This window comes from Moschus berezovskii, chromosome 6 (assembly GCF_049115385.1).
Source record: "Moschus berezovskii isolate FMDL1 chromosome 6, NW_MosBer_1.0, whole genome shotgun sequence".
Lineage (NCBI taxonomy): Eukaryota > Metazoa > Chordata > Mammalia > Artiodactyla > Moschidae > Moschus > Moschus berezovskii.
In genome coordinates this window covers 94208032-94232403 of record NC_142465.1, presented here as the reverse complement: position 1 = coordinate 94232403, position 24372 = coordinate 94208032, and the positions used below count along the sequence as shown (strand labels likewise).

The window sequence follows — 24372 nt, the reverse complement described above, 5'->3', positions numbered from 1 at the left end:
CCTGTGCCGGATATGCAATGATCTTGGGAAGGAATAGAGCCCTGACACCCTAACCAGTACCCCCCACCCTGCCAACCTCTTTCTCAGCATTTAATAAAAAAATGCAAGAAAATACTATAGTAAACCTCATACACTCAAAACTGAGATAATGTTAAATTTTGATTCAAATTTCTTTAATGAAAAATAGGTTTTAAATGATAAAGTCCTTGTATGATTTCCTCAAGCCCAAAGGGACAAAAATCTTTGTTACTTTCCTTTCCCTCTCTTATTGCTTGTCTTATTGAATAGAGGACATTTTAGCATCTCATTCACTATTTCAGAGTTTATTATTTTCTAAATATTTTGCATAGCATGTAGATTACTGTAAGTTTTAATTACCTTTTAAAAAGTAGTAGCAGTATCATTTTGAAATACTACCACATGCTTGGTCAACTCAGATTTTTTAAAAAATATTATAATTGTATTAATTGGAATTCCCTGGTGTCTCAGATGGTAAAGAATCTGCCTGTTATACAGGAGACCCAGGTTTAATCCCTGGGTTGGGAAGGTCTCTTGGAGAAGGGAATGACAACACACTCCAATATTCTTGCCTGGAGAATTCAATGGACAAAGGAGCCTGATGGGCTACAGTCCATGGGGTCACAAAGAGTCATACATGACTGAGCAACTAACAAACACACACACACACAATGATATTAATACATAAGTATATAATGATAAAATAGAATTCCTTTGGCCTAAATCTTTCTCATTATTCTATTGTATACTGCAAGGAAATAACACTGATACATAACACATTTAGTATATTTAGTATTTTATAGTTTATTTTAAAAAGTCAGAGAGTGAAACTATTGGAAGTTTATAAGTTTTAGTTTATAAATTATCAAATTCTCTTCTGTAGTAAGTGAAGACCCAAATGAGTCACATTTGGAAAGTTTATATTGTTTGACTAAAAGTCGTCTTTAAGAGAGTTAATGGCAAAGGGCAGTGAATCCCAAGTTTTTTTTATATTAGTTCTGATCTTGGAGAAATGTTATGTTCTTGACATAGCACCTGTCATTATTCAATATTCTCCCTTAAATTAGTATAAGTGGATTACAAATTATGTTTGTTATTTATTTACCTCTTTTTATTTTTATACTCATACATAGTAGAATTTACAAGTTACCCTGCTATTTTAAATTCACTAGCAAGAAGATAATGGTCATAAAAGCATTTTATAAACTGTTTTCTTGTGAAGACCTAGACAGAATAGTGAGAAAGGAGAAAGTAAGCTTTCTGCTTAAAAATCATTTTTTCTCTTATCAGTCTAGTACCCAAGTTTATCATCTCTTTATAGTTGTCAAAACAAGCATCTCATCTCCCTATTATAAATCAAAGATACTCCCAAAATTTCAGTAAGATGACTGAAATGTGTCATTTGTTTTCATAGTTGTAGTGAATAGTTGATTAAAAATATTCTTACTTTATGTTTCTGAATCAGACTGTTTCATTGATTGATTAATATTTAATCTTGTAACTAACTTTAAATTAGAATTAATGAATATTTACTGGCAGATGTATGCCAATAAATCTGCAAACTGAAAAATTAAAGCATTCAGGACAGATCACCTATGCAAGCATTCAGTTTTACGTGATGACTGTCTTCGGCTAATTCACCCAGGATTGTGTGCTAGCCAAACTATACTTAAATCATTACAGTAATTTCAAGGCTTATAATAATTGACTATCTTAATAAAAATGAGTAATTTTAAATTACTTAATTGTATTTTTCACTTATTATACCATGAGCATTTCTCACGTAACTTTTAAAGCTTCTAAAAGTCAAAGTTTAATTGCTCTATTCTTTTCTTTTATGCACTGTAATTTTTTGAATAGTTCCCCTTATGTTGAACAACAAAGTGATTAGCACAGTGTAACTACCAGATTTTTACAATTTTATTTACTGATCAAAGGGTATGGATATTTAATGGTATATAGTATGTATTAAAATTAACATACATATTGTGTGTCTGTATAAGTGGGTTGTATATATATGCATATATATCTCAGTATATATGTTTTCTTAACAATATATGTGTACACTTATCTCCCTAAATCTTCACCTAATATTCAACATAAGCAATTTTCAAATAAAGTAGGCAACAGTAGTTTTTTGTTATTGTTTACACTGAGTTTCTTTCACTTCTAATAAAAGTAGTTGTTTCCCATAAACCTCTTGACTTAATATTTATTGTGTAAATTGTCCTTATCCTTTATTCCAGTTATCTACTAGGGTTGTATTTCTTTAAAATATGTAGAGTTCTTAGTGGACTGAAGATGTTATTCTTTACCTACCATTTACTGCCGATATTTTACCAGTGTGACATTTGTGAAGGCACTTGAAGGTTTCAGGTATCCTGATCAGTTGATCTGACATTTTTAAAAATTTGGAAATTCTTTTTTTATTCCAAGATAGTTTAAGTATTTGTTTTTATTTTGATCTAATACTTACAGTTTAATCTTCTTAAAATAACTCTTTTTATCTACCTAGAGTTTATGTATCTTATAAGGTTCAGCTCTGTAACTTTTTCTTTTTTCCATTGATTGAATAATTCATCAAAAACTCATTAATTCTTATATTTTCTTTTCATGTTTTGTTGCTACATATACCTGAATTTATTTCAGAACTGTCCACTACAGTTCATTCATTTATATTTTGAGTCATGAATCATTATCCTATAATTTGAATTAAATTTTGTTATTTTAATATATTTTAAATATATTTAGGATATTTATCCCTTCTGATATTTTGATTCTTAGTTTATTCTCTCAGATAAAATTTAGGTTCTTTTTATTTTTCAATATCTTTAAAACAAACAAACTTTTGATTGAAATTGAGTTAAACCTATAAATTTATTTGGGTAGAAATGAATACAATTTTATTGAAATAACTTCTCAGACAGAAGCATTCTATGTTCATCAGTGAAGCTTTACCATTTTCTGTGTATGATTATCAAACATTTCTTAATGTTCAAGAGCATATTACTTTTTGTTGCTATTATGAACAGTTTCTTTGTCTTTTGTTGTATCTAATGAAGAGTCAGTGCTATTGAATAGAAAAACTAATATATATAAACATGCTTTACAATATGTCTTGTTAGCATGATAGCTTCTTATTGGTAAGGAGTTCTTTCATTGGTACACATGACTAGTGAGTGACTGGACAGAGAAATGGAATTTTATTCCTCTTGGTTGATATCTTACATTTTCTTAATATTGTTCACAGTAAATGTTATTTTCAGCAAATAAATATCATGATCTGAAGCAAAGTAGCTCAGTGCTGTTAAAGCTCTGGAAATAACTTGATAGTGTTTTATAGTCTGTTTTTATAAAAGTCTATATTTGTAACTTTGGGGGCATATTTCAGATTAAATAATTTTTGCTCCTTAGAACTCTCATATTTTCGTGATTTATCAAAACAGAATTTTAAATTATTGAAATATTTTGGCCTTCTGGTTCTTATCATTTTTGACAGTAGGCTAGGCTACACTAGTAGATTTCTGCAGGATATTTTGTTAATAAACTAGAAGCTTAATGGCAAGTAAGTAAAGCTTAACATGGTTTAACATCTCTCTAGAATGTTCCTGACACAGACTAGGAAAGCTGTACATTAGCAGACTTGTTTAGTCACACAGTGATATTAAAAAAAAAACAAAAAAACAACAACCTGTAATTGAAATATTAGCTATCAAGCCAGAAGTTGATTTTTTTTTTCAGTCTGTTTGCCGGACACAAGTTAACCTGAGAAATGCATTCTAATATACTGTAGGTACAGAAAAATGCTTTTTGATTCCACTATACAAGTTAAATTCATACAGTCAGAAAGTGCATTGTTAGATGCAGGGGGTAGGGGCAAGGTTGGGGAGGACTTGGTTTTTAATAGGGACAGTTTCAGTTGAGGAAAGTGAAGGATTAGGGAGATGGCTGATGGTGAGAGCTGCACAACAATGTGAATGTACTTAGTGCCATAGAAATATTCAGTTAAATATGGTTAAAATAGTATGTTATGTGACTTTTACCGCGATAAAAAATAATTTTTAAAAAGAGGTGTATTACTTTAGATATGTTATATTTGTGATGGCTATATAATACTTTACTGTTAAAACATAGGTTTCAAAAAGCCTATTGTTCTTTAAAAGAAAGAGTAGAAATTGTTGCCATATAAATAGGTATAATTTAATTTACTGTCAAGAATTTGCTGGCAAGATTTTAATTTACTGGCAAGTGTACACAGAGAAGAACTATACAAAAAAGATCTTCATGACCCAGATAATCACGATGATGTGATCACTCACCTAGAACCAGACATCCTGGAAAGCGAAGTCAAGTGGGTCTTAGGAAGCGTCACTACTAACAAAGCTAGTGGAGGTGATAGAATTCCAGTTGAGCTATTTCAAATCCTGAAAGATGATGCTGTGAAAGTGCTGCACTCAGTATGCCAGCAAATTTGGAAAACTCAGCAGTGGCCATAGAACTGGAAAAGGTCAGTTTTCATTCCAGTCCCAAAGAAAGGCAATGCCAAAGAATGCTCAAACTACTACACAATTGCACTCATCTCACACGCTAGCAAAGTAATGTTCAAAATTCTCCAAGCCAGGCTTCAACAGTACATGAACCATGAACTTCCATATGTTCAAGCTGGATTTAGAGAAGGCAGAGGAACAGAGATCAAATTGCCAACATCCATTGGATCATTGAGAAAGCAAGAGAGTTCCAGAAAAACATCTACTTCTGCTTTATTAACTATGCCTAAGCTGTTGACTATGTAATCACAGCAAACTGTGGAAAATTGTCCAAGAGATGGGAATACCAGACCACCTGATCTGACTCTTGAGAAATCTGTATGCAGGTCAAGAAGCAAAAGTTGTAACTGGACATGGAACAACAGACTAGTTCCAAATCGGGAAAGGAGTACGTCAAGGCTGTATATTGTCATCCTGGTTATTTAACATATATGAAGAGTACATCATGAGAAATGCTGGGCTGGATGAAGCACAAGCTAAAATCAAGATTGCTGGGAGAAATATCAATAACCTCAGATATGCAGATGACACCATCCTTATGGCAGAAAGCAAAGAACTAAAGAGTCTCTTGATGAAAGTGAAAGAGGAGAGTGAAAAAGTTGGACTAAAACTCAACATTCAGAAAACTAAGACCATGGCATCCAGTCCCATCACTTCATTTCAAATAGATGGAGAAACAATGGAAACAGTGACAGACTTTATTTTGGGGGGCTCTAAAATCACTGATTGGGGATGGGAGGAAACGGGGACGACAGAGAATGAGATGGCTGGATGGCATCACCGACTTGATGGACGTGAGTTTGAGTGAACTCCGGGAGTTGGTGATGGACAGGGAGGCCTGGCGTGCTGTGATTCATGGGGTTGCAAAGAGTCGAACATGACTGAGTGACTGAACTGAACTGAACTGAACTGAAAATCACTGTAGATGGTGATTGCAGCCATGAAATTAAAAGACACTTGCTCTTGAAAGAAAAATTATAGCCAACCTAGACAGCATATTAAAAAGCAGAGTCATTACTTTGCCAACAAAGGTCCATCTAGTCAAAGCTATGGTTTTTCCAGTAGTCGTGTGGATGTGAGGGTTGGACTATAAAGAAAGCTGAGTTCCAAAGAACTGATGCTTTTGAACTGGGATTGGAGAAGACTTTTCAGAGTCCCTTGGACTGCAAGGAGATCAAGCCAGTCCATCTTAAAGGAAATCAATCCTGAATATTTATTGGAAGAACTGATGCTGAAGCTGAAACTCCAATAGTTTGGTCACCTGATGCGAAGAACTGTCTCATTTGTAAAGACCCTGATGCTGGAAAAGATTGAAGGCAGAAGGACAAGGGGTTGACAGTGGATGAGATGGTTGAATGGCATTACCGACTCAATGGACCTAAGTCTGAGTAAGCTCCGGGAGTTGGTGATGAATAGGGAAACCTGGTGTGCTGCAATCCATGGGGTCACAAAGAGTCAGACACGACTGTGTGACTGAACTGAACTGAATTGAATTTACTGTCATTGCTATACTGTTTTGACCTCTGGGGCTTTCCAGGGGGGTACTAGTGGTAAAGAACCTTCTACCAGTGTAGGAGTCATAAGAGAAGCAGTTTTGATCTCTGGGTTGGGAAGATTCCCTGGAGGAGGGCATGGCAACTCACTCTAGTACTCTTGTCTGGAGAATCTTGTGGACAGAGGAGTCTGGCAGGCTAAAGCTATTTAATACCTGACTATTAAAACATAGGTTTCAAAAGTCTATTATTCTATAAAAGAAAGACTATAAGTTGTTGACATATAAAATAGGTATCATTTAATTTACTGTCATTATGATATTGTCTTACAGCTCATGGGGCATTCAGAATGGGACCACAAACGAGGGCCACGAGGATCACAGGTAAGTTTCTTTTCCTTTTTTGCAATTTGTTGCTTAACACTTGGAGCCATGACTTTTCTAAAACTCAAGAAATAAGGACAGAGAAGAAGAGGCACAGCAGTCATACCATTTGTTTTTATTTTAGTTAGCTGTAATTAAAGTCTGGTTTCAAATCCTAAGGGCAGATATCAGTATATTCCTCTGAAGAGCTTTCTAGCATCCCAGATTGGTTGTGCTCATGTTCCTCTCAATAGAGATTTTATATTCATCTCATCTCTGCAGAATTTATTTTGATCAGCAACCTACTCTCTTAATTTTATTCACTTCCTTTGATAATTTTTCTGTGTATTTCTTCTTGTCTCTATCTTCCTGGTTTTGGTTAAATATTTTGAAATATAATCACAGTAAACCCTGAACTAATTACAGATTTTGTCTCTAAATGAACTGTCTTCATCTTAGGGAAACAGAAAGATGAAAGGACCTATTATTTAGGAAAAGAAACAAATTATAAACCTTTCTATATTACCAGACTGTTCTCATTGTCTTACTTTATGTCTTAGGCAAGGAGAAATCTTCCATGACGCATTTATGCTTTTTAATGACCTAATTAGACAATGTGGATTTGTTTTGCTTTCATAATTACTTTGCCTGACAGAATAAAGGCTGAATTTTACACTGAGAAAATATCTCTCCTCCTAGGATACTTTGTGAAGAAAGAGAAAAATCACTTTTCTCTTAGTTGCCTGCACTTACCTGACTGTAAATGTGCCAAATAAAAAATGACACTAAAAATATGGTTAAGAGAAAGAGAATTGGTTTTGCAGTACTGCATATGAAAAATCATTTTGAAATATGAAATTCTCCCCAGGGTTTTACCAAGTTGACTTGACCTGCTCTGTCATTAAGTTTTCATTGATAACAGCTTAATTTAGGTCACTGAGAAAGTACAGTCAGTTGTTTTTAGTGGCAAGTTTAATAGCTGTGTGTTCATTTTTGTCTGATATCAGTTTGATGAGTAGATAATATAAATCAGTCCAATTAAATCAGCATTATCCAAAAGAATTTATGCCTCGCTTTCCCTTACTCTTTCTCCCTATTTTCTCCAACACCTCGCCCTCTGTACACATTTAATATTTTAAATCAGAATTTGCTGCCAGATAGGTAATGAATACATGGTCAATTATTTGTAATTCTAGATCTATCAAAGGAAAAGATGAACACCAGCAAGAAACCCCAGGTTTCTGGGATAAGGGGGCTTCCCAGGTAGCATAATGGTAAAGAATCCATCCGCCAGTGCAGGAGACACAAGAGACGTGGGTTTGATCCCCTGGCTCAGGAAAATCCCCTGGAGGAGAAAGTGGCAACCCATTCCAGCATTCTTGCCTGAAATCGTCCATGGACAGAGAAGCCTGGTGGGCTACAATCCATGGGGTCACAAAGAGTCAGACATGATTTAGCAACTAAACAACAATAGCGTATACCTTTATCCCACCTTGATTCTCAACTCAGATAAAAACTGTCAATGTCAAAATCAAAAACAGTATGTATACATATAACTTATTCAGATTGTTGTACGGCAAAAACTTACACAGCATTGTAAAGCAATTATACTCCAATTAAAAAGCAAATAAGTGTTTTAAAAAGCAAGAACACACACCCAAAAATTAAAAAGATACCAATTTATTTGGAAATTCTAGGTAAATTAAGCACAGAGTAAAACCTCTAATTCTTATTCCCCACCAGAGGAGGGAGGGAAAGACACTGTATTTATGTTTTAGATCATTGATCTCTTCTTAATTTGCTGTTACTTCCTTGAACAATATGTCTAAAGTCTTTCAGCCATTTGAAAGGAATTGCTGACTGTATTTGAATACAGACCTCTAAGTATTTTACTAACACCACTAGGCCTCACTCAAATACCATCTCTTTAGGAAAAGAAAAGGTTTAGTTTAATTGAAGACAGATTTTTGACCACTTACTATGTGGATGGCACTGTGGTAGGTCTCAGTCTAAGGGAAAACTGTGTGACAAGTTTATTGTGTTCTGAGAGCTTACAAGGTATAGTTGGAAATAGAGCAATACTTCAGTAGATAATGTGCCTATAAGGCAGAGTGGTAGATTAAAATTAATTATATAAACAAAGTATGATAAAAGTTTAGGTGAGACAGATTGTTGATTTATGCCTAGTAGAAATGGGAAAAATTGGTGGTGTCTGAGGTGAGCCTTCAAGGTTGTGTTACAAGATTTTAGAAGTGTAAAGAGGGAAAGGAGAAAGCCTGAGGAAAATGTCTAAACTGGCAAAGTGTGGGGTTGTTTGAATATGTGTGAACTTTCTTTATAACTACTTTATAAAACCTGGCTGGCTAGGGACCATTGCAGGAACTCCAGTGAAGGAATGATCCAGAGAATGTCACTTTTTATTGATTAGATGAGGAAGAAGTAAGGAGGGTCAGGAGTTTGAAATCCTGTACTTCACAGATGAGTACCAATAACCCAGGCCTGTTTACAGGGAAAATAATGACTTCAGTGTTCGCAAAGTTGAGTGAGAAGTGAAGATGACAATCCCAAAAGGGAATGTCAGATGGATACTTGAGATGCTGTTCCGGGCTCTGTAGTCAGATTGAAAGGGCTTCTCTGGTGGCTCAGCAGTAAAACATCTGCCTGCAATGCAGAAGACCATCTACAATGCAGGAGACATGGGTTCGATCCCTGGGTCAGGAAGATCCCTGGGAGAAGGAAATGACAACCCACTCCAGTATTCTTGCCTGGGAAATTCCATGGACAGAGGAGCTTGGAGAGCTCCAGTCCATGGGGTCATAAGGGTTGGATATGACTTAGTGACTGAACCACCACCATAGCCAGATGACAGCAGAAGATGTCAACTAAAGAGTACCAGACATACATATGATAATAGAGTTATATCAGGCAACAGATCCCAGAAGAAGCACATGAAAAGAGAAAAACAGAAGAAAGGCTGATTCTTGAGGGAGGCTCAGCATACACGATGAGAGGAGCCTGGGGAGGGAGTTAAAACATACACATGGGCTCAGTACAGACCAGAGGGAGGAGAACTAATGCAGAATTGAAAGTAGTGAGCATGCCTGCAAGTTACACTCAAAAGACGGCTGAGACCATAAACACAGGTTCAAGAAAAAAAAACATGGGAAATGCTATTGAATGTAGTGATGAGCAGAGCATTAGTGGGCTCTGAGAATGCACTCTCAGTCAAACAGTGGTGGAAAGCAGAATACAGAAATTGAGAAGAGAATTAGTGTGAGGTGGGGCTTCCCTGGTGGCTCAGTTGGTAAAGAATCTGCCTGCAATGCAAGAGATCTAGGTTGGATCCCTGGGTCAGGAAGATCTCCTGGGTCAGGAAGATCCCTTGGAGAAGGGAATGGCTGCCCACTCCAGTATTCTTTCCTGGAGAATTCTATGGGCAGAGGACCCTAGCAGACTACAGTCCTTGGGGTCTCAAAGAGTCGGACAAGACTGAATGACCAACACATTCACTTAACTTTCATTTTTTGGTGTGAGATAGTGGGAAGGTCTCTTGGAGGAGTTTTGTTTGAAAAGAAAAGTAGAATTGAGAAAGAGGTGAAAAATGACAAGGTCCCAGTGTATGGCAAAGGATATTCAATATCCTTTGATTAACCATAATGGTAAAGAATATAAAAAAGAATGGTGATGGTTTAGTTGCTAAGTCATGTCAGACTCTTGAGACCCCATGGGCCATTCAACATCCTGTGATTAACCATAATGTAAAGAATATAAAAAAGAATGTATGTGTGTATAACTGAATCACTTTACTGTAGAGCAGAGATTAATACAACATTGTAAATCAGTTATACTTCAGTAAAAAAAAAGAAATAGCAATAGAAGTGAGGAAAATTTTTTTATGCCAAGGTGAGATATATGTCTTAATAACTGTTAATGGCAAAGAGAATCAGTGTAGAGGAGAAAACACTGGAAGTTCTCAATAGTGACCTATGTAAGGACTGAGAAAATAGTGTAGTTCAGGGCAGGGAATGCACTTTCTCTCAAAGTGGTCCTTTGACACCCATTTATGTGTTTTTCTTACACTCCACCAGTCCCTGCCCTGAACTCTTCCATTTACTCTAGTTCAGAAGAACTGACCATGTTCTTAAACAAATTATTAGATAGATCCACCAATAAGCACTAATGAAGAAGCTTTGGAAAGAAAGTAGAGAAATTTATACCAGAACAGGAGACAATAAATGGGGATAGGTAGTACAAAAATGAATTGTTGTTTAGTCGCTAAGTCATGTCTAACTCTTGCAACTTCATGGACTGGAGCCCACCATACATAGAGTTTCCCAGGCAAGAAGACTGGAGTGGGTTGCCAATTCCTTCTCTAGGGAACCTTCCGACCCAGGGATCAAACTCACATCTCCTGTACTGCATGCATTCTTTTACCCCTGGGGCTTCCCTGGTGGCTCAGCTAATAAAGAAACTATCTGCAGTGTGGGAGACCTGGGTTCAATCCCTGGTTTGGCAAGATTTCCTGGAGAAGGGAATCGCTGCCCACTCCAGTACTCTTCCCTGGAGAATCCCATGGACAGAGAAGCCTAGTAAGCTACAGTCCATGGGGTCACAAAGATTCAGATGTGACTGAGCGACTTTCACTTTCTTTTACCACTGAGCCACCAGGGAAATACTGTGAGCCTGATGACTTCAGTTTTCTTGGTAGAGAAAGAGTATATAAACTTAGGGATATTACAGTGGAAAACTTTGAATGGCAGAAAATATATGAAGTACATTTTGTTTTAGATTTTCAAAAATGGGGACTGACTTGATGTGTGAGCATCAATATATACCTTGTAGATACAGTGGGCTGAGACACATGTGAGGGGCAGCCTGCAAGACATATATTCTTTTTTAAAACACCAGTATATGTCTTGCAGGCTGCCCCTCACATGTAAAAAACATCAATATATGTCTTGCACTGTTTTTAACCTTCAAGGAGTCAAAAAAAAAAAAAAAACACTAAACAATTTTGGCCTTCAGGAAGGAAGTATATAGTTTTATCTAAAGTCAGTATTAGCTAGGAGGAAAAAAAATCATCAGCTCATATTGAGAACATTCATCATGACCAGGATAAAGTTAAACTTCTGACTTTCCTCCTATGTGCTTTCTAGACAGAAGTTTTTCTCAAATTTGATGTTGTCTTCCAAAATTATATATGTATTATCACAAATAATAAAGTGTACCTTTCATGTAAAATGCTTATAGAAAAATGAACATCATTTTCTTTTTTTAAGTCGCTCAGTCATGTTGGACTCTTTGCGACCCCATGGACTGTAGCCTAACAGGCTCCTCCGTCCATGGGATTCTCCAGGCAAGAGTACTGGAGTGGGTTGCTGTTTCCTTCTCCAGGAGATCTTCCCAACCCAGGGATCGAACCCAGGTCTCCCACATTGCAGGCAAACGCTTTACCATCTGAGCCACCAGGAAAGCTCAAGTTAAATTCAGCTCTTAATTGTATATGACTCTTCAAACTCAGCAAGGATTTAATTAACATTTATATATTTACTCTATTCTCAATAATTCTGTAACATAATTTGTCAGCTCACTCATACATTCAGGCTGATGGTTTCTTCTTCCTTTTTTTTTTTTTTTTTTCTTTTAGTATAAGCTCTCAAATACTAGATCATCCAAATTAGGGAAGATGCTAAATGATATATAAACTTCAGCAGCAGGCAGAACTCTTTTTCTGGCAGTATTCCCAGTAATACCAAATGAAGTCAGAGGATAAAATTCTCAGAAGGCAATTAAGTGTTTTTCTTGTTTTGTTTTCTCTTTGCTATAAATTCTTGAAGAAAAGCTTTTCAGTGGAAAGTTAAGAGAGATAACAGAAACTTGTTCTCCTTTGAAAAGCTTACGAGAGGTAAGAGGGCATTGAAGGAACCAATAATTTCCTTGTTACTTAGCTAAGAGTCTTTATGGGAAAAGATCACTTTGATTTGTGAATTGTACTAGGAATTTTAATGTACTGGGAATGTACTAGGAACATTTTAATGTACTAGGAACCAGTGGGCCTGTATTTATCAATAGTTAGAAACTAGCAGGTCCTTTCATCATTTAGTGCATTTTGATACCTTAAACTATCAGTAGAGACAAACAGATTCTGTAGTCATTTAGTGTGTATGTATGTCTGTGTATAGTATGTATACACTAATAATATATATACTAGCAACAAAGCTTTATCCATTACACTTAAGACCACTTTTTGAAGACACAACTTATGTGTGATACATTTCGTCTTCAAATAATTGAGGTATATTTTTAGACAAGAAATTCTGGTTTGTCTTTCTAAGTGATTGAATTATAGTATGTACAACACAAAAAAAATAGCTGAATATTCTGGTGGGAAAAAAGCTTAGGTAGCAATAGACTTTTAGTATGCTTAAAAATGAAATAGAACTATAATACACTACAATTTATGGGATGTATTGAAAGTGAAAGTGAAGTCGCTCAGTCGTGTCCGACTCTTTGCGACCCCGTGGACTATAGACCACCAGGCTCCTCCGTCCATGGGATTCTCCTGGCAAGAATACTGGAGTGGTTTGCCGTTTCCTTCTCTAGGGAATCTTCCCGACCCAGGGATCGAACCCAGGTCTCCCGCATTGCAGGCAGACGCTTTAACCTCTGAGCCACCAAAAAGTTTATCCAGGTTCTCTGTAACATCGTACAGTAAAACCCAAATGAATTTTTTTGGCCAACCCAATAGCAAAAGCAGTTCTAAGAAAGCAGATCCTGGAAATAAATGCCTACCTCTATGAATAATTATATGCCAACAAACTGAGCAACTTAGAAGTAATGGATGAATTCCTAGGAGCATACAATGTACAAAGACTGAACCATGAAGAAACAGAAAATCTGAACAGACTGATAATTTAAAACCTTCCAACAAAGAAAAACCAAGGCCAGAAGTTTTCGCTGGTGAATTCTGCTAAACATTAGCACCAATTTCTGCCAATCCTTTTCAAAGTCTTCCAAAGAATGGAAGAGGTGGGAATACTTCTGAACTAATTTTATGATGCTAGCATTGTGCTGATACCCAAACCAATAAAGGACATGAGAAGAAAAGTGTGAGTCATTACCCTCGTGAACATAGGTGCAACAGTCCTCAACAAAATATTAGTAAACTGAATTCAACAATACATTAAAATGATCATACACCGTGATCAAGTAGAATTTATTCCAGGGAAGCAAGGATAGTTCAACATCTGCAGATCCATCAGAGTGACATACCACATTAACAGAATGGAGAATAAGATTCTTATGATCATCTCAATAAATGCAGAAAAGTAATTGACAAAATTCAACATTTGTTTATGATATTAAAAAAAAGCCTATCAACAGTGTGGTTATAGGGGTAACATGCCCCAATATCCTAAAGGCCATATGTGACAAACTCAGAGCTGACATCTCACTGCATCAGCTTTTCCTCAAGGAACAGGAACATGACAAGGATCCCTACTCTCTCCTCTTTTATTCAACATAGTATGGAAAGTCCTAGCCAGAGCTATTAAGCAAGAAAATAAATAAAAGGCATCCAAATTGGAAAGGAAGAAGTAAAATTGTTACTATATACAGATGACATGATATCAGATCTAGAAAACCCTAAAGACCTCATCAAAAAGCTGTTAGGACTAACAAACAAATTCATTGAAGTTTCAAAATATAAAATGAATACCAAAAATTCTATTGTTTCTTTACAATAATAACAAAGTATCAGAAATAGAAATAAAGAAAGCAGTTCCACTGATAATGCATCAAAAATAACAAAATACCTAAGAATAAATTTAACCAAGGAGGTGAAAGAACTGTGTATAGATAATTACAAGACATTAATGAAAGCAATTGAAAAAGAAACAAAGAAATAGAAAGATATTCTGTGCTCATAAATTAGAAAAATTAGTATTGTTAAAATGTCCATAATATCCAAATCAATCTACATATTCAGTGCAATCCCTATCAAAATTCTAGTGGTATTTTTCAGAGAATATAATAGACATTCCTAAAATTTGTATGTAACTAAAATATTTCAAATAGCCAAGCAATCTTGAGGAAGAAGAATAAAGCTTAGTATATCACACTCCCTTATTTCAAACTATATTACAAAGATGTAGTAATCAAAGGGTTTCTCTGGTGGCTCAGAGGTAAGGAATCTGCCTGCAATGTGGGAGCCATAGGAGACACAGATTTGATCATGTGTCGGGATGATTCCCTGGAGAAGGGCATGGCAACCCTCTCCAGTATTCCTTCCTGGAGAATCCTATGGATAGAGGAGCCTAGCAGACTACAGTTCATGGGGTTGCAAAGAGTCGGACACAACTGAAGTGACTTAGCAGGCATAGTAATCAAAACACTATGGTATTACATTAAAACAGACAAACAAATCAATGGAACAGAGTAGACAGCCCAGAAATAAATCCCCACATATATTTATGACAAAGGAGCCAAGAATATACAAAGAGGATAGGACAGTGTCCTTAATAAATGGTGTTGAGAAAATTGAAGAACCACACACAAACAAATAAAACTGGACCACTCTCTTACACAACATACAAATGTTAATTCAAAATGGATTAAAGACTTGAAGGTAAGACCAGAAACCCTAAAACTCTAGAAGATAAGTGGCAACCTCCTTGATTTAGATTGTGGTAGTGGAGAGTACATCATGAGGAACGCTGGGATGGAAGAAGCACAAGCTAGAATCAAGATTGCCGGGAGAAATATCAAGAACCTCAGATATGCAGATGACACCACCCTTATGGCAGAAAGTGAAGAAGAACTAAAAAACCTCTTGATGAAAGTGAAAAAGGAGAGTGAAAAAGTTGGCTTGAAGCTTAACATTCAGAAAACGAAGATCATGGCATCTGGTCCCATTACTTCATGGCAAATAGATGGGGAAACAGTGTCAGACTTTATTTTGGGGGGCTCCAAAATCACTGCAGATGCTGATTGCAGCCATGAAATTAAAAGACGCTTACTCCTTGGAAGGAAAGTTATGACCAACCTAGATAGCATATTAAAAAGCAGAGACATTACTTTGCCAACAAAGGTCCATCTAGTCAAGTTTTTCCAGTGGTCATGTATGGATGTGAGAGTTGGACTGTGAAGAAAGCTGATCACCGAAGAATTGAGGCTTTTGAACTGTGGTGCTGGAGAAGACTCTTGAGAGTCCCTTGGACTGCAAGGAGATCCAGCCAGTCCATTCTAAAGGAGATCAATCCTGGGTGTTCATTGGAAGGACTGATGCTAAAGCTGAAGCTCCAATACTTTGGCCACCTCACGCAGAGAATTGACTCACTGGAAAAGACTCTGATGCTGGGAGAGATTGGGGGCGGGAGGAGAAGTGGATGACAGAGAATGAGATGGCTGGATGGCATCACCGACTCAATGGACATGAGTTTGGGTGAACTCCGGGAGTTGGTGATAGACAGGGAGGCCTGGAGTGCCGCAGTTCATGGGGTCGCAAAGAGTCGGACACGACTGAGCGACTGAACTGAACAGAACTGAATGATTTTTTTAACACCAAAGCAAAACCAATAAAATCAGAAATAAACAAGTAGTACTATATCAAGCTAAAAATCTTCCTCACAGCAAAAGAAATCATAAACAAAATGAAAAGGCAGCCTACTGAATAGGGGAAAATATTTACAAATCATGTATCTTAACAAATGGCTAACACCCAACATATATAAAGAGCTTATACAACACGATAGCAAGACAAAAACAATTTGATTTTGAAATGAGTAGAATATTTGGATTGTCATTTTTTCCAAAGAAGGTATACAGATGCCCAACAGGTACATGAAAAGATGCTCAACATCACTAATCATCAGGGAAATGTAAATCAAAGCCACACTGAATTATCACCTGTTAGAATTACACATCAAAAAAAGACATCAAGCAAATGCTGGCAAGATGTAGAGTAAAGAAAACCTTTGTGCACTGTTGATGGGACTGTAAATGAGTGCAACCACTATGGAAGACAATGGTTTTTCCACAAATTAAAAATATAGCCACAAAATTCCACTTCTAGGTGTTTATTCAAAGAAAATGAAAACATTTGTTGAAAAAGATATATGCACCCCCGTGTTCACTGCAGCATTGTTTTCCAGAGCCAGTAAGTGTCTTTTAGTGGATGAATGGATAAAGATATAATATATATACACAATGGAATATTACTCAGTCATAAAAAAGAATGAACTCTTGTCATTTGTGACAACATGAATGGACCTTGAAGACACTAAACTAAATGAAATAAGTCAAACATAACAAATACCATAGGAGCTCTCTTGTATGAGGAATTAAAAAAAAACCTCGTAGATAAAAGGGACAGACTGATGACTGCAAGGAATGGGAAGTGTGAGAAGTGAGTGAACTGATTTTTCTAATTTTTTTTGTTTCAATAAATTGATATCAATTTTTTTAAAAATTAAAAATTATCTGTATTCTCTTTGGTAGCATGACTTTAATTATCTATCACATACTAGAAGCTCCAAACTTTATAAAGCTTCTAGAATAAGAAACTTCTAGGAGTATTTTAAGTCTCAAGGATGAATTTTGATTGGAAGTTATTATCATTCAGTATCTTGTCTACTTGGGTATTCAGGAGAATGGATCTGTTAATAATAGCTACTAAAGATGATGAACCTAAGTATTTGTATCTTAGTGAATCTAATTTGGTAATGGACTATTTCTTTCTCAGTTAAATCATTTTTTTAAATAGGAAAGTATAAAGAGTAATTTAAATGCCTTCTAGGCATACCTGGAAAAATGTTATTTAAATTTATTACTATTAATTCCATATAGCACATTTTAGAAAGACTGCCTTCCAGATTTCCCTTAATTTATTCCAGGGGATTAGTATGACCAGACTGTGAGTTCATTATTACATCACCCAAATGCCTGATGTGTTACCAAGGATAATTCATGCTCTGGATGAAGCTGGCTGCCTGTGTTAGTTTTTGTTTTTGTTTTTTTCCCAAACATAGTGTTTTTTTTTTAATTTGCGTTTCCTTTTCCTTTTTTTTCACTTTTCCATTTATTAATCTAATAACTACTGCCACTGATTTTGAAACTGTTCCAATAATAATTTTATTTTTTGTCTACCCTCCAAGAAAAGTTTTTGCTTTTATTGTTGTGTTGTGAAATTCGTTTGAATTTTGTTTATATAGACAGAGTCACACACCACATATTTGTGTGGGCCCTATGCATGTTAGGACTGGCTTTGTCATTGTGCCCATGAGTGGCAGGGGAGTGCTTGTTTAATATTCGTTGAACGACCCTTGTTATCTTGAAGACTGCACATCATGTGCATGTCACATGCATCACCTTATGCTTGTTTTTGTTAAATCAAAACTTTCTGGTATATTATATGAGATAAAGATGAGTTTTTCACACTTATCCATTAAATGTTCCTCTAGATATTTTAAGTTTTACACCAATACATTATATTAACATATATATATCAGATTTAGAAAGACGGTAATGATGACCATATATGCAAGATGGCAAAAGAGACCCAGATGTTGGACTATGTGAGAGAAGGCAAGGGTGGGACGATTTGAGAGAATAGCACTGAAGCATGTATATTGCCATATGTAAAATAGATGACCAGTCCAAGTTCGATGAATGAAGCAGGGCACTCAAAGCTGGTGCTCTGGGACAACCCAGATGGATGGGGTGGGGAGGGAGGTGAGAGGGGGTTCAGGGTGGGGAGACACATGTGCACCTGTGGCTGAATTCATGTCAATGTATGGCAAAAACCACCACAATATTATAAAGTAATTAGCCTCCAATTAAAATAAATAAATTAATTTTAAAAATTTTACCCCAGAATAAGATTTACACTGTTGGATAGTGTAAACTGTTGGATAGTTTTACCTCAACCCTCATTCTGTGAAATTGTCTTTATCTAGTTATTTAGTGTTACGTGTTTAAGTCACATTGAGAAACTTTATAGGACAGTCTTAGAAAATCTATCCTGCTTGGGATATTTTTAGAAATGTCCACAATATCCTCAGTGTCAAAAGGATGTGGAGCCATTTTTGTTTAGAAAACAGAAAGTGGTGTTTCTCTTTAACAACCAAACCCAGCAGTGGCAAAACCCCTGCCCTCCAATTGATACAAGGAAAAATGCTTCCAGGCATTATCAGGTGTTCTTGGGAGGCAAAATTACTTCTGACTGAGAACTGTTGAGATTATGGCATAATCTCTTTGCCATGTATATGGAAGAGAATATTAGTAAATAGATATTTACTGATTAGTTTCAACATGTCTTATAGAAAAATGAGAAGCTGCTTCTTAATTATATACGCTTTCAAGCTTTCTGGTTTCTTTTTCTTTAATTGTAGTTGATTTACAGTGTGGCGTTAATTACTGTTATATGGCAAAGTGATTCAGTTATACACACATATATATATACACATTCTTTGTTATGTGTATACACATTCTTCCATTGTGATTTATCATAGGATATTAGATATAGTTCTCTGTGCTACAGTAGCATTTTGATGTTTATCCATTCTGTATATAAAAGCTTACATCTACTAACACTAAACTTCCCAGGTTCCATATTTAAGTCTACTAAACACTAATTTTAAGATCATAGTCATTTCATAGTGAGGTATTACTCATAGTAGAATCATGTCCTAGAAAATTAGGAGGAAAATTGCCTTCTTTCCACTTAAGCTTTCAAGTGTCAGTGGAGCAGCCTGGGAGGGTATGACTCTGTCTAGGCAGTGGGTTGTGCCGAGCATGTGTTTCTGCTGAACAGATGGATGACCTTGAATAGGTCACTCTTTATTAAAGCCCAGGTCTCTCTCAATGGACCTCAATGAACAGGAATCAAACAAATCAAAAGAAATGAAAGGGAAAATTGCCACTGGCATTTATGCTTTTTCCTCCCATGTTTGTAGATCAATGGACATGTTGTTTAATACTTATCGAATGACCCTCTTATCTTGAGGAGTGTAAACATCATTCACACATCACTTGCACTGCCTTATGCTTGTTTTTGCCAAATCAGAAACTTCTGGTACATTATATGAAACAAAACAAATGAAGTAAGCAACTGTAGACAAGAGCTATTTATCTGCTGGAGCTGTGAACAGCTTAATCAACAAACAGATTTACTGAATTATGAAAGCAAATTTTGAAAGAGATTAAATAGTACCTAACACTGTAAGCCACAGTGTTTTCAGTTGTTGTTATATAGTGGTCTTTTTAGATATCTTGGTGTAAACATTTAGAAAATTCATTAATTAATGCATGCATTTTTGCATGTGAGCTCATACAAACTAAATACAGATGTTTTAGAAACTAATCTTGGAGCTCTCAAGTTTTGCCTTCCATTTGCTGTACTACTGGAAGAAAGATAGGGAGATTTGAAAACTGTCCATTTTATCTTTGAATTGTAGTACCTCACAAAAGGAAATCATTTTATTTCATGATGGGGAATTTTTTGCAATCTCAGACATAGACTAAGATCTTCTTCTTTATTGATTATGAAAACATATTCTAAAAGGAAAGTTTAAGGGGTATATTTTTAAATTTTTATTCTACTTTTTACATAAAACCAATGAAAAGAGACTGAATATCATTAGATTTTTCATAGGAGACAGAAACCTAAGGTGGGTATACACTGCCTAGAGCAAACCATCAGGTAGAACAGGAGGTAAAGCTGAATGAGGTGAGGAAGGTCAAATGACAGTTGGAAGGTCAGTTAACTAGAAAGGGTGAATTAAGGCAACAGAAGTAGGAAATCGTTGTGGGAAATAGTTGATCTTTTAAGGTGAATATGCACATCTACTATTTTAGTATACAAATAAAAAGGAAAAAATGCAGATTTTACAGTATCTTCTTGGTGCAATTTATAGAAACTTGAAGAGAATGAATGTCTTCACTTAATTTCTTAGTAGTAGCACGTATCCAGGTTATTTGTAAAAATGTGTATTTCTATACATAACAGTCTTAGTCATGGCATAGGAATTTTTCCTTGCTTTCATTCTAAGAACAAACTAAATGGTTATTCAATAACATTCCTCATCTGAATTTATAATGTCTATAATGTCATCAAAAATACTTGTCTTTTTTTTACAGAATTTTATACTGGAGAATGCATGGAGGTTACATAACTTTCTTCCGTAGCCTTAAATGATTGTTGCACTTTTTTTTATTATTTTTTTTTATTGGAGGCAAATTACTTTACATTAATATATTGGTTGGTTTTGCCATACATTGACACGAATCCGCCCTGGGTGTACATGTGTTCCCTTTCTTGAACCCCCCTCCCACCTCCCTCTTCCCCATATCCTCCCCCCAGGTCATCCCCGTGCACTAGCCCAGGCATCCTGTATCATGCGTCGAACCTGGACTGTGATTCATTTCACATGTGATAATATACATGCTACAATGCCATTCTCCAAAATCATCCCACCTTCACCCTCTCCCAGAGTCCCAAAGACTGTTCTATATACCTGTCTCTTTTGCTGTCTCGTATACAGGGTTAAGGTTACCATCTTTCTAAATTCCATATATATGCGTTAGTATACTGTATTGATGTTTTTCTTTCTGGCTTACTTCACTCTGTGTAATGGGTGCCAATTTCATCCACCTCATTAGAACTGATTCAAATGCATTCTTTTTGATGGCTGAAAAATACTCCATTGTGTCTATGTACCAAAGCTTTCTTATCCATTCATCTGCAGATGGACATCTAGGTTGTTTCCATGTCCTGGCTATTATAAACAGTGCTGCAATGAACACTGGAGTACATGTGTCTCTTTCAATTCTGGTTTCCTCAGGGTGTACGCCCAGGAGTGCGATTGCTGGATCATATGGCAGTTCTATTTCCAGTTTTTTGAGGAATCTCCACACTGTTCTCCATAGTGGCTGTACTAGTTTGCATTCCCACCAAGAGTGTAAGAGGGTTCCCTTCTCTCCACACCCTCTCCAGCATTTATTGCATGTAAACTTTTGGATAGCAGCCATTCTGACTGGTGTGAAATGGTATCTCATTGTGGTTTTGATTTGCATCTCTCTGATGATGAGGGATGTTGAGCATTTTTTCATGTGTTTGTTAGCCATCTTTATGTCTTCTTTGGAGAAATCTCTGTTTAGTTCTTTGGCCCATTTTTTGAGTGGGTTATTTATTTTTCTGGAATTGAGCTGCAGGAGCTGGTTGTATATTTTGGAGATTAATTCTTTGTCAGTTGTTTCATTTGCTATTAATTTCTCCCATTCTGAAGGCTGTCTTTTCACCTTGCTTATAGTTTCCTTTTGTATATATTGCACCCATTAGACAAAATAAAGTAAATCCAAGGAACTGGTGTTAATAGTTACAAAGCAAAGTCTTGGAATAACATTAGAGATGTTCATGAACTGAAATTATCTCAAAAGTCACAAACATGAAGCTTTTTGTCATGTTTGATTTTCCAGATCATTGTGGGTATTTTTGTTTGTTTTTTGTTTTGTTTTTGCTTTTGTGGTACTGCTTTGTGCAATGACCAATTCTTGGAAAACTCTGAGTGCTATAAGTTCAAGTTTATTCTTATTGGAAATCTGCAGGTTATCAGATTTGAATCAAAATTGTTTGCTAAATTCTGTGGCCTGATGCTTAAATACTTCTGGTGACAATTCACACTTGGATTTCTACAACTGTTTCCATTTTAGAGTTTTATACTGATGTTCTTCTCTTTTCAAGTCATTTTAACTGTAAGACTACAGAAAGCTGTTTATACTGTGTCCATGATACATACTTAAAAGAGCAGTTAGAAAAAAAATAGGGGAAGGAAAAAAATAAAGAGAAGGCAATTGTGGCTGAGACCAACAGATGGAGTAGAAATTTCTAAAGTAAACCAATGTTATCATTCAGAAAGATAAAGAAGTGCAAACAGATGTAAAAGCTCTCGTTCCCAAAGGATTTTACGCACAGAGAAATGGAAAGAAGTTGTATATCAAATATGATACAAAGAGACCCAAGGGAACCAGGATTAGTAAATAGAGAAAAGACCATTTCATAGAGCAATATAAGAACGTGACTTTGCAACCATGTTGAGAAGGTTAGAAACATACATAAAAGTCCTTGGATTTTTATCATGATTTGGGAGTTTGACAGTTCTCTGGTTCTTAAAAAATGTGACAGTATGATGCATGTTTATTGCATTTTTAGGCCTTTATATGACTTTTTATAAAAATATTCCAATGTACCAAGTATGCTTATGAAATCTAATCCTAGGACAATTTTGTTTTCTTCTTGATAAGTGCTTTATGGATATTATTAGCTACTTTAAGACAATAACTATTTTTATCTAAAGTGAGTTTCTGCCAAATACTAAGAAGGAAAAATAGGAATATAAGTAATACCTCTGACTTCCCAGTGTTTAAAGGAAATTCTTTTTACCATTTTATGTTGATGATCATGAAAATTTCGATTGGTAGATGCAGTATAGGAAGTGAACAGTCTTCCCAGAACGAACGGTGTATTGTTTACTTATGTGCGTAACTGAAACATGTGAGATGCTGTGTTGCATTAAATATCAAAGCAGGTTGCCATTTCCTTCTACAAAATATCAAATAGGTGAAGTCTTTGTATTATAAAATATTTCAAGCATGCAGCCAAGTACAGCGAACAATGTACAAAAACCATATTCCCATGCATTTAAGTCTATAATGTTATCTAAAGAAGATATTATTTCTTTTTTCAAGTCTGCTCTGAATTAGTAACAGTCTGTTTTGTAATAATAAGAAACAAAAAAAAAAGCACAAATACTTTTTAAGGAAATTTCAGTTTGGTATGATTATTTATCATGTAAAGTTAAAATAATGCATTTTCCTCCCCTGTATTTTTCCATAAACAAAAGCCGCAGTGCCAAAACCAAAACATAAGAAATAGTAAAATTATATATTTTTCTCCTTTTCGAACAGAAATAGCAATGCCAAGTTCAGTTTGTTCCATTGGATTTAAGCCAAAAAAATGGCAAAAAATAGTGAAAAGCCTGGTCAAATCATGTGTCATAAGTTTCTATTAAAGGCCTTATATAAATTTCAGATCTCTGTGCTCCCTGAGACATGATCACTGTGGCATTTAAAAAGTCCATGTTATGAGAAAAAAGGGAGAAGGGGGAGAGGAGGGAGGAGACACCCTGATTTTGAACACTATATATGTATACACACACACACACAGACACGATTTTAAATTTTTAATTGATAGGTGATTTCTTAGAAATATTCTTATTATACGTTTTCATAATTTATAAATTCTTTCTCATTACTAGATTTATATTTAGACAAATATTTTTCATAGTATTTGTGTGGGAATTTACAGAATATGGAAAGAATTAGAGTATGAGAAAGAGTTAAAGACTGGGAAGAAATATGGCAAGATTAGTTTTTCAAGAAAACAAGATGCATTTTATTTTTCAGAGTATATTGATAAAAATGTAGTCAAGTATTATCTATTTTAATATCATTTGCTGGTATTGACCACTGTATTGGACTTCCTGGTGGCTCAGACAGTAAAGAATTCGCCTGCAGTGTGGGAGACCTAGATTTGATCCCTGGGTTGGGCAAATCCCCTGGAGAAGGGAATGGCTACCCACTCCAGTATTCTTGCCTAAAGAATTCCATGGGACTGGAAAGAGTCAGACATGACTGAGCAACTAACACTTCTTTTTTCTTACTACTCTATTTAAATAAATATGTTTCTAAAAATATGTTAACATATTAATAAATACCTAAGTATAGTCATAAGTATTCCCTATATTAAAAATAACATAATTATATATTTGGAGATATTAAGAAAAGAATACAAGAAAATGTATTAATATTAAATATTCTATTCCAGATAGATTCGCTTTCTTGACCAGACTTAAGTTTCTTAAAATCATCACTGTATTGGGTCACCAGTTTAACTTC

At 35.5% G+C, this 24372-nt stretch overlaps 1 protein-coding gene across 5 annotated transcripts in view; it reads left to right on the top strand.

Moving 5' to 3' along the window:
- Positions 1 to 24372, top strand: part of PDE3A (phosphodiesterase 3A) — a 376433-nt gene that overhangs the window by 222071 nt on the left and 129990 nt on the right. For all 5 annotated transcript variants that reach the window (XR_016037666.1, XR_016037667.1, XR_016037668.1 and 2 more), the window contains exon 2: positions 6391 to 6441. Coding sequence is in view for 2 of the 5 variants with exons in the window: in XM_055396504.2 (XP_055252479.2) it covers positions 6391 to 6441 (51 nt within the window). In the remaining 3 variants the exon portion in view is untranslated. The remainder of the gene's footprint in view (positions 1 to 6390; positions 6442 to 24372) is intronic.